Source organism: Rhinoraja longicauda, chromosome 4 (assembly GCF_053455715.1).
Source record: "Rhinoraja longicauda isolate Sanriku21f chromosome 4, sRhiLon1.1, whole genome shotgun sequence".
In the NCBI taxonomy this organism is placed as follows: domain Eukaryota; kingdom Metazoa; phylum Chordata; class Chondrichthyes; order Rajiformes; family Arhynchobatidae; genus Rhinoraja; species Rhinoraja longicauda.
Genome location: NC_135956.1, coordinates 53084570 through 53096636, shown reverse-complemented (window position 1 = coordinate 53096636; position 12067 = coordinate 53084570). Strand labels below are relative to the sequence as shown.

Below are 12067 nucleotides of genomic sequence, written 5' to 3'. Positions count from 1 at the left end.
TTAGACTGCGTGAGTTGGAGGGTTTGCAGGGACAGATGCATAGACAATAACTATTCTCTCGAATGGTACCCAGATGTCCTAATCCTCTTGAGTCACTGGAACCGTGACACCTAACCCCCTGAGATTTAATAGATGCATTGTGATTTTTGTTTTGCATGCTGTTTTGAGCAGGGAACTTTGGACCCAGACTGAGCTGGTGGTCCTGTTTGTAGGCCATCAACTTCAACAGTGACGAGGTCACTGATGGAGGCACTTCAGATGCTGGAACTGGAGCGAAAAATCAATCTACTGGAGGAACTCAGCAGGCCAGGCAGCATCTGTGGAGGGAAATGTGTCTGAAGAAATGTCCACCCCCAAAATCTTGTCTGCTCATTTCTCTCCATAGAATCTGCCTGACCTGGTTAGTTTCTCCAGCAGTTTTTTTTTGTTTTGTTTTTGGGGCCAGTGATCTCAACATTTGATAGCAGACCTGAAACACCTTCTGAACATTGAGGTGTAAAGACTAGGTGAGTGAAGCTAAAGTGAATACATCCTTGTATAGCTTTGAGTAGACTTGATGGGCCAAATGGCCTAATTCTGCTCCTATAACTTATGTACTTGATCATGGAGGATGAGAGTCCTGGAGCGCACAGCAGCCCAGATTATTGTCTGCAGGAGCACGTAATCGGCACCTCCAAGGACACGTGTGGCAGCAAAACATTGCAGGGTACTTCACATAAGCATGAGGTAGTAAAATGAATGGTGGATCGAAGAGAGTATGTTGGGAAACAACACCAAGGTTTATGACAAGGAAGTGGGTTTTAAAATATGAGGCACCAGTAAACTCATGTTGTTTATTAAACCATGAGGCATCAGTCCTTTGAGAAAACACAATTGCAACCTGTCACTTCCAGTGAACAGGCTGCAAACAAGAACTCTGAAAATGTGTTGAAAAATCTTTCCTATTTAAAATTGAGTAGGAATGACATCAATAGAATCTATTTGTTCATATGCATTTCTCATTGCTTGTCTCAATTGAAGATACTTTCTCAGCAAGTGAGAAGTGTGCGTTGGGAGAATGATTTGAATTTCAGTCAATGCAACTGTGAGTAGATCACCAGAAAGTGGACTTAATACAGTTGTTAATACAATACAGTACAAACATATCTGTGTCCCTACCAACATCATTCCAAATTCTGTGTAATTCTACATAATTAATTGTGTAGGCTATTTGGTTCATTTGGTCAATGGTGTGGTTTATATTCTCTGCAATCCTCTTCCCACCAGGGCTCATTTAACTCCCTTTCACAAATCCTGTAATTCCATTCTCTCTCATGCACTATTTGAGATTGCCTTTGCTATAGCCCTTTGTTTTGATTTCACCGAAACTAAAAGCAACCTCATTACATCTATGCTTTCAAACACTGTTGTATAATACCAAAGTCCTCTCATTCGTGGCTCTTCGTGTTTTGTAGGAGTACAACTCTATAAAATGTGAAGAGCGTGGTCTTGCAAAGTCTTCCGCCACCAGGACACAAGATTGTGGATCAAATATTCCAGATTTTCGTACCTGTGGAATGTCTAATGCTCACAGCCATTTCAAGGCATCGGGTGGAAATCTCACCAGGGTGAAGTCACAAGATAGGGCAGAATGGGTATTTACAAGGAGGGTGATGTGAAAATTTTCCACAATTTGCATTTGCCAAGCTGCTTCACCTCCTTCCTTCATAAATTATGAGGTTGTGCGCAGATCCAACCAAAACAAGCAATCTGCCTTCCGTTAACAATACAGTATTGGGGTCTGATTTCCACATTAAAAGAGGCTTGCCAGCTGGATCCAGCAGGGAGCATTGGACATCATTTGGGTCCATATTTGGACAAGATGAGAGAGCAAGGAGGACCAGGGCCACTTAACCCAATTTGTAGCTATTACTGATCAGTTAACAGCCGGCAAAAGTATTCAACGTTGATCCTCACAGGGATGTACAAAGGAATTGCACCTGGGGCACCAACAACCATGGCCTGAGTCTAGACCAACAGTCATACAAAAACCACAATGATCACCTATCATCACTTGTCACCGTCGACAAACGCATCCGGTTGTAACCCAATCAAAAACCCTGGATGACAAAGGATGTCAGGTCTCTCCTCAAGGACCGTAACACCACCTTCAGGTCTAGTGATAGAGCTCTATACAGTGCTGCTAGAACCAACCTGAAGAGAGGCATCAAGGATGCCAAAGCGTCCTACAAGAGGAAGATTGAGGACCACTTTTCCAACAATGACCCACGGCGGGTATGGCAAGGCATCCAGCACATCACCAACTACAAGACCAGCAACCGCACGACTGCCGACGGCGACGCCTCGCTGGCTGAGGAACTTAACTGTTTCTTTGCTCGTTTCGAGGTGAAAGCTACAGTGGCAGACATTACACCCTCTCCAGCACCTGACAGCAACACCTTCACTGTGCAGGAGTATGATGTTAAGCGCGTGCTCAGAGCAGTGAATCCCAGGAAAGCTGCAGGCCCCGATGGTGTGACGGGCAGAGTGCTGAGGGAATGTGCAGACCAATTATCTGAGGTCTTCACAAAAATCTTCAACCTGTCCCTTTTAAAATCCACCATCCCTCCCTGCCTGAAGTCCGCCATAATCATCCCACTGCCGAAAAAGTCTGTCATCAGCGGTCTTAACGACTACCGTCCGGTAGCACTCACACCGGTCATCACAAAGTGCTTCGAGAGACTGGTCCTGCAGCACATCGAAGCCAGCCTCCCACCCACCTTCGACCCACACCAGTTTGCCTACAGAGCAAATAGGTCTACAGGGGATGCCATCGACACTGCTCTTCACACTGCACTGACCCACCTTGAACACCAGGGGAGCTATGTGAGGATGCTCTTCCTCGACTTCAGCTCTGCCTTTAACACGGTCATCCCGAGCAGACTGGTCACCAAACTTTCCGACCTTGGATTTTCCCAAACCATCTGCCAATGGATCAAGGACTTCCTGACCAACCGCCCCCAGACCGTCAAAATAGGCCCTCACCTCTCCTCCACCATTACACTGAGCACCGGCTCACCACAGGGCTGTGTGTTGAGCCCCATCCTTTACTCCCTCTACACTCACGACTGCGCCCCCACCCATCCCACCAACACCATCATCAAGTTCGCGGATGACACGACTGTGGTTGGACTCATCTCAGAAGGAGATGAGACAGCCTATAGGGATGAAATCCAAAGGCTGGCAGCATGGTGTTCAGTGAACAATCTGGTCCTGAACTCCTCCAAAACAAAAGAACTTATAATTGACTTTAGAAAAACCAGTGGAGATTACGACCCACTCTACATCAATGGGGTCTGTGTGGAAAGGGTACCAGCTTTCAGGTTCCTGGGTACGCACATCGCAGAGGATCTTACCTGGTCTACCAACACCATCACCACAGTAAAGAAGGCACAGCAGAGACTCCACTTCCTGAGGATCCTCAGGAAAACCAACCTGCAGGAGAAGCTCATGTTGTCCTTCTATCGCTGCTCCATTGAGAGTGTGCTGGCATACTGTATAACCACATGGTATGCCAGCTGCTCAGAAAAGGACAGGAAGGCCCTTCAGAGGGTCATCACGACGGCCCAGAAGATCATCGGCTGCTCACTGCCCTCCCTGGAGCACCTGTTCAGCCTACGCTGTCTCAGTAGAGCAGGCAAAATAATAAAAGATCCATCCCACCCCGGCCACCGTCTGTTTGTTCATCTGCCCTCTGACGTTTCAGGTCGATCAAATCCCGAACAAACAGACTTAAGAACAGTTTTTACCCCAGGGCCATACGAGAACTGAACACTACCTTTGCACTAGGCAACACCGTTAAAAAATCTTGTACTTAATATAATTGTATTTAATTGTATTTATGTATTTATTTGTTTTTGCATTTATTGCATATATGTTTGTACGCACCGTCAGGATTGGCTATTTTTTAAATTTCGTTGTACTCGTTGCAATGACAATAAATGAATATTATTATTATTATTATTATTATTATTATTATTATTATTATTTTGCAACAACTGTACTAAATGTTGAACTCGTTGCTAACACCCAGGTGCCCTGAATCAAATAAACAAGGTGCTTTGTTTTATTTTGTTCTCTCTTATGCCTGTGTACTGCCAACCTTAGCACTTATTAAAAGCTTTTAGTACACTTTCCATAGGATACCTTGGAGGTTTAGCATCAATAGCATATGCTTACTTTAATGCAGTTAAAATGGGATTGGGCTGGTGCAATTAGGCCAGGTCTAATCATCCAACAGATAAATTGAGTAGGCGTCATAAATATGTTTTCTTGTTTTACCATCGTTGTTACACTTAATAGCTTTTGTCTCGACAATTAGGACTATTGTTGATGAACATGGTTTGATTGAAAAGAAGGCTATATTATTGAAGTAAAAAATGACAGTCAAATAAATAATAACTTGGATGTTTAGTACATTCACGTGTTTAAGTGGGAAAGCATCCCAAGTGGGTTCATATGTTTGCTTTCCAAATGGGTTCTATGCTGTTCCTAAATCACTTTATGGTCTAAATCATGTTTATATGCTTTTCCACCTGCTGTTCATTTTAACATTGTTTTACTGGAATTAAAAGAAAAATGAATCGGCACATATAAATTAATGAAAAAACTGGACAACATCACCAATTAATGTGTTAATGTGTCCATATGATATATGAGTGTGCAACTTTAACAAAGCTGTAAACTTGCTAAAAAGGCATTGACACATTTTATCACTAATTTCATACAGTGTGACTTCAACGCAAAATGATCATCAAGGCAAGTTATCAGATGTTTCTAATTTTTCAGTAAAATCAGCGCGTGCGAGAAATGTTCAGTGGGTCAGGCAGCATCTGTGGAGATAGGGAGAGACAGCGATAACAGTTCAGGTCAATGTTCTTTCATTAATCTTGTGCTTTGGATTTAGAAAGGTGATTTAGAAAGGTTTCTTCATTTCCTTCGGTGTACATCTTTTTCCTAGAGCACTGTACAAGAAAATGATACTGTTCCTCTGCAGCAAAGCTCTGGATACTAACAAGATAATAGAATACTGAAATGCATCCAAGCCTTGATGATGTGGTATCAGGAGGGCAATGGGTGGTTGTTTAAGTTTCCCACGTTGTCGTTACATTTTCCATTCTCCGTGATGGTGGCAGAGATGAAGGAAGGAAATTCCATTGCGATACAGCCTGGCCATTTGGCCCACTGAGTCCACAGTGATCATCAACCATGGATAACCTAATCCAACTGTATTCTCTTCATATTGCCATCAATTCTCGCCAGATTCTACTACTTACACACAAGGAGCAATTTACAGCTGCCTATTAACCTACCAATCCCACACTGTCATAGGGTGAACATACAAACCCCACACAGATAGCACCTGGGGTCAGGATCGAACCCGGGTATCTGGCACTGTGAGGCAGTGGCTCTACAAGCTGCAGCACCGTGCAGCCTAAACCAGGTGGAACTGTTATACCTGGCGAATTGGTTCAGTAGATTGCACATATGTAGCCCAAATGATAAAAGGTTGAATATGTTGTTCACTTTTAAAAGAGCATGATGTAAGCAAACTGATTTATCATGGATGGTGTTTTAGGGGTTCTTTAAGGTGTATGCATCCACGTGTATGACGACTGTTCAATCAAGCCCTTCATTTGAGCCGTGCTCCTGCCAGTGAAGTTATAAGGTTCATAAGTAGTTCATAAATCATAAGTAGTCATGAATTCATAAGTTATGGGAGCAGAATTAGGCCATTCGGCTCATCAAGTTTACTCCACCATTCAATCATGCCTGATATATCTTTCCCTCTCAACCCCATTCTCCTGCCTTCTCTCCATAACCCCTGACACCCCTACTAATCAAAGGTAAGCAACTTATCAGAGTATTTCCACTCTCTCCTGCTCTTCTGGATATGGTAGTGACTTGGCCGGTCCAGTTATACTGCTGTTTCATAACAAAATGTTGATGTGAGGTCCTTTGAGGTTACCCACTCTAAAGTCAGGGAGGAGACCTGTCCTGTCTGCTTGTGGTATATATCACCCCGCACTCTTGGCATGAATGTTATTTGGCATTGATCAGTCTAAGCCTGAACATTATGCTGAACTGCTTGGACCACTTCAGTATCAGAGTAGTTATAAACACTGGAAACATCAGGCGGCAGCCCCATCCATGCCTGATCTTGTGATGAGTGAAAGTCGTTGCTGAAGCATTTAAAGATGAGGAACTCCTGTAATGTGTCCTGGGCAAGCAATAAGTCATTCCCCACATTTGGCTCCAAACACTGATGACTTCTCCCTATGACAGCCGTTGAGCATACAGTATTTTTGATATACATTGGCTGATATTGATGTTGACGGCAGCTACTCTCTCCTCTCTTGTATGTGACCACATCAGAAGCCAGGCTGAATACAGAAGGAAACAGAGTCATTGAACAGGTTATGGGGAGGAGGTGTTGCCTGGTGGCAGTAATTATGACTCCTACCATCGCTTTACCTGCAACTGGGAAGAGATTTGCTAAAGCAGGAATTGTCCCGATTAGGTAAAAGATTTTATCTTGTGATTGCACATGCCTGGACAATCGCCCACATTGGTGCCACAGTCACAGCCCCTCTAAGGAGCTGGATTAGGGGAGCAGCTGTCTCTAGTCCACAGGATGCAGGCCATATGTTATCAGGCCTTGGAGATTTTGTGCTCGGGGAGCTAAATCACTTATTAATCTTATGGGCAGCATGTCTAAGTAGCTTCACTCTAATCTATCGATTGTAAGATTGCTTGATTCCAGCCACCGCCTTGTTGCTGGAGATGTGTGGAGTAACACAAACTTGACTCTTACAGGAGGGCTCCACTAAAACACACAACATACACTCAATGCAGATATGTGCAAATGTCCTTAATGTGCTTGATGATTATTGACAGATTGGGGGAGGGTTGCGGGCTCTGGTCACCTGGCCTGTGCACATGCCACTGCCTGCTGCTGTTGGCGATTAGCAATCTATTAAGCCCGAGTAGACGGCTGATACCTAAAATACGGCTGGAGCTGATCCAGTCACATCCTTCCGAGACATATTCAAGGGGCATTTATTATGACAGAAAACAAATCAGGAGCTGTGTCTGAGAGTAGTGTCCTTTGTAATATGGTTTCAAAAACCTTTCTTGCCATTATAAGAGGAAGTGAGATTGAAAGTCAATTCATTTTTCAACATGAACTAAAATCTATTAAAATCTATTCAATCTTTCAGTTGAAGCCCCATTCCAAGAGCACATAGTTGTAAAATATATACTGCATGATCAAAAGTAATGAATCGGACAAGACAGTTGCAGCAACCCCATTTCATAGTTCAGCAAAGCTCTCACGATGCCCTGCTGTACTAAACCAATCAGAAAGATCTCCGACTTACTGTGACCCCTTGTCATTTGCTGGGAAGAGAGAGAAAAGGCTCTTTGGTCCTAAATCTTGCCCAATGTATGTGTGAAAGTACACATACTACGTCTATGAATAGACGAGGATCATACTAAGTTTTGATCAAAAACCATACAGGTGACGGTGGCATCTTGGGTGAGGTGCTGGGAGCTGAACAAAACAGAAGAATGGGGAGACTGAATGTTAATGTTGTGCGAAATACTGCAATGTACTCTAAAGTTTCTCGCTGAACCAATTGAAACTAAATTTGAAGTTCTGAAGTTTGTGTAATGCTGACTCAGTGCTGGAAGAAGTGTGCATGTAATTTGCATTGTAACGATTAGTAAACACATACTTTGACTATTTCTCCGCAGAACGTACAAGCAAAGAATGAAGTTGCAGCTGGATCAGGGAATTTGGACTGTGTGGAAGACAAGTGGAGTGACTATGACCGACAACGATGGGCCCCGCATAAACACATACCTTTTAAAACTGACGCTGAGCTAGGTAGTGCGACTTTAATTTTGCGGAAGTTTGAGTCAAAGCTTCCACTCTCCCAAATGGATGTGAAAGTGGGATAACATAGAACTAGTGTGAACAGGTGATCAATGGTCAGCATGGACTCAGTGGGCTGAAGGGCCTGTTTCTATGCTATGTCTTTCAAAGTTGGGGGCTGGTGGCTGTGATGCAGACTGTGATCTGAGCTGGCTGACCATAGAAGTCCATGATGTTGCCTATTTAAAGTCTTTCAAAATTACCGTGCAATAGCAGGTAGTATATCTGCGGAAATGAAAAATACGTTTAGGTGTAAACTGACACAAATCCAGCTGGTAGTGCTCAGAGGTAAAGCAAAATTCCCTCTCAAGACTGAGAAGCGAAGGGAGAAACTGCAGCTGCTCTAGAAACTGTAGAAGTCTTCTCTTTGGAAGGGAGTTCTGCCAGGGCAGAAGCTTCTCTCTGGCCTGGTTGGGTAGGGGCAAGGGGTGGAGTGTTTGTAGAGAGTGTGCCATGTTAACGTGGGCAGATGGACGGGCAATCAGCCAGGATTCAGCCGGCACTCCTGCTATAGGCACATGGCCAAACAGAAAATGCTAATGGATCCACAACCGAATGTGAGTGCAGGATAACTAGATAGAATCACAAATAAAAATCCTCATCCCTTGTATTGAAAGTTTCCATTGAGAGTGAATGGGGGAAGAAATTTACTTAAGTTGGGAATGAAATTAGCTGTACCTGGTCAGTCAGTTGTTATGCAGACTGTCCCATTGATTTATACTCCATCAACATCATTTGGAAAAACCCAGCAGTCTTTTTTGGACCAATTCCATTACTGTCTATTTTATGCCCTTGTTGAAAAGGTCGTTTTGCCCCTGATGTTTCCTGGAGGGCTGGAAATTGTTTGAGATGAAGACCGGTAGAAATTTTAGAAAGAAATATTTGTTTTCAAAATGGAAGAGGGAGCTAAATAACTCTAGTAATTGAGATAGGAACATTTTTTAAATTATTAAATATCTAACGAGGGTAAGTAGAATTAAACACAGATTGCAGATAGTGGTTCACAAAGTTATTTTGACTTTTTAAAGGTGGGAGAATTGCAACCAACATGATATACAAGCTGAATATTAGCTGGATACCTAAATGTCATAGTAGGGACTTACCTTAATCCAAACTCCAGATGCAATTTTTATATTTATATTTGTTAAGCAGCTGAAACATGAATTAAAATTCTTTTTTTTCCCTTTCTTTGGGAATTACAGGTGAATTTTATTGTTATTTTTGGAATCAATGTAACAGGCAAACACCTCTTTAACTGCACTAGTTGGGATTCTATAGTCATAGAAACATAGAAAATAGGTGCAGGAGTAGGCCATTCGGCCATTCGAGCCTGCACCGCCTGGCTGATTTGAGGCTACATCAGTACCTTTTGACCATAACTATATTTTCAGATCCTCGACCAACCATGTCTTTAACATATTGGTACCTTGAAGGTCGAGTCGCAGGTAGATAAGGTGATCAAAAAGGCTTTTGGCACTTTGGTCTTCATCAGTCAGAGTATTGAGTATAGAAGTTGGGAGGTCATGTTGCAGTTGTATAAGACGTTGGTGAGACCGCATTTAGAATATTATGTTCAGTTCTGGGCACCATGTTATAAGAAAGATGTTGTCAAGCTTGAAAGGGTTCAGAAAATATTTACGAGGCTGTTGCCAGCACTAGAGGGTGTGAGCTACAGGGAGAGGTTAAGTAGGCTGGGTCTCCATTCAATGGAGCATAGGAGGATGAGGAGAGATCTTATAGAAGTATACAAAATCATGAGAGAAATAGGACTGATATGATAGATGCACAGTCTTTTACCCAGAGTAGGGGAATCGAGGACCAGACAACATAGGTCAAGGTGAAGGAGAAAAGATTTATTAGGAATCTGAGGGGTAGCTTTTTCACACAGGGGGTGGTGGGTGTATGAAACAAGCTGCCAGAAGAGGATTGATGAGGCTGGGACTATCCCATCATTTAAGAAATAGTTGGGCAGGTACATGGATAGGACAGGTTTGGAGTGTTATGGACCAAGTGCAGGCAAGTTGGACCGAAGGGCCTGTTTCCACACTGTATCAATCTATGACTCTATGACTCTATATTGCCCCACCACTCGTGCCTTCATTCAGTTGTCCTCCACTGACTTTTATAAGACTCTCATATTTTGCTTTACTCGCGCCATACTTTATGCATTTTTTGGATATGAAATTCTGTACTTTCCATATCAATGCATAAGCTACTGCACCAGCACCAGAGTTCTGGACCGTTGACCCAGATATCACCATGGCAGCTGGGGACATTAAATTCAAATAATAAATTACAATTTAGATTTTTAGATATAAAGTAGAAGTTAATCTCTAAAATCTTTAACAATAACTACTAAATTGTTGCTGAAAAAAACGATGTTTCTCACTATTTTCCTGCAGGGAAGGAAATCTGCAAACTTCATCTAATTCGGACTCCATGCGATTCCAGACCCACTAATGTGGTTGATTCTTAAACTTCTCAGTTGAGGGGCAATTGGATGTGTGTGATAAATATACTCACCCCGTGAACAAATAAACAAAAAAAAACCTCTCTGTGATCTTGCTTTGTAGACCAGATGCATCAAGGTTAAAGTAAATGTAATACTCCATTGCTATGACTATCATGAAGAAAATAGATTCTGTTTAATCCTTTCATTTGATTTCCAGAATCAACGGGTTCTGCCACATATATTGGCTTGAAGAGAAATACAGACATGGCACACCAAATTGCAACAGTGAATCAACCTGTAGCAGGAAATGCTGAGCAAAAAAGCACCGGTGCTTCACCTACTGTAGCTTTCCTTCAGTATTTCATTACAATATCAAAGAGAGGCAAAGAGAGCCAGGTATTTTGACCATTGACTTGTCAAAGTATTTCATGTTATATGTTGGAAAATCTATTTCGTGCAATAGAACCATTAAACATGATTGCAATATATTCTTTCCCAAGGTTAACAATCTTTCTTCTTGTCTTAATCAAGCCCAGCTCGTCTAGCTTTACAGTTAAAATGAGAGAATGTTTAGTAACCTGATTGATTCTTTGTGTATTGGCCATTAACAACTGACGAAGTGACCATTGGCACACTAAAGGCCACTCTCTGTGGGAGTTGGCTGTCCTCATCAGATTGTGGTATTACACTCGGCATTTTCATTTAGGAAAATAGCATGATGTTACAATACAATACAATACAATACAATTTATCTTTATTGTCATTGTACAGGGGTACAACGAGATTGGGAATGCGCCTCCCATACGATGTAATAATTTAATTAATTTAAATAACAACAACCCAATGAAACAAATTGTAACAGTTTTAAGACAGAATAAAGTGCAAGTAGATCTGTGCCGGATCACTGTGCGTTTTGACCATCCGGCTCAGCAGGACCGGTTCATAGCAGCTATGGCCCTGGGGATGAAGCTGTTCCTGAGTCTGGAGGTGCGGGCGTAGAAGGCCTTGTATCGTCTGCCCGATGGAAGGAGTTCGAACAGACTGTTGCAGGGGTGTGAAGAGTCTTTGTGGATGCTGGTGGCTTTTCTGAGGCATCGTGTGTTGTAGATGCCCTCCAAGGCTGGTAGCTGTGTTCCGATGGTCCTCTGAGCTCTATGGACTACCCGCTGAAGAGCTTTCCTTTCTGCCTCCGTGCAGCTGAGGTACCACACAGGGATGCCATGTGTTAGAATGCTCTCTATGGTGCAGCGGTAGAAGGTCGTCAGCAGCTGTTGGGGTAGACCAGACTTCTTCAGTGTTCTTAGGTAGAACAGTCGTTGCTGTGCCTTCTTGACCAGCGCAGCAGTGTTATTGGACCATGTTAGGTCCTCCGAAATGCGAGTGCCCAGAAACTTGAAGCTGGACACTCTCTCCACACTGTCCCCGTTGATAAAGATACAATACATACGAGGAGGATATCAGAAATGCAAGAGTGTGCATATCAGGAATAGGTGATCAGACTGAATATCTTTTCTCTTGAACAAAGGTTGAGGAATCCCAATAAAAAGTCTCCAAAACGATGCAAGATTTTGATAGAGGGGATCCAGACAGAATATTTTCACCAATGGGAACCGCATAACCAGAGGCCATCAATATAAGAG

The 12067-nt window shown here is 42.8% G+C and overlaps 1 protein-coding gene across 1 annotated transcript in view; it reads left to right on the top strand.

Moving 5' to 3' along the window:
• Positions 1–603: 603 nt before the first annotated feature.
• The window catches only part of LOC144593018 (uncharacterized), a 62677-nt gene continuing 51213 nt past the window's right edge, over positions 604–12067 (top strand). The window contains exons 1-4 of the mRNA XM_078398433.1: positions 604–726; positions 1455–1634; positions 7795–7927; positions 10645–10823. Coding sequence (XP_078254559.1) covers positions 604–726; positions 1455–1634; positions 7795–7927; positions 10645–10823 — 615 coding nt within the window. The remainder of the gene's footprint in view (positions 727–1454; positions 1635–7794; positions 7928–10644; positions 10824–12067) is intronic.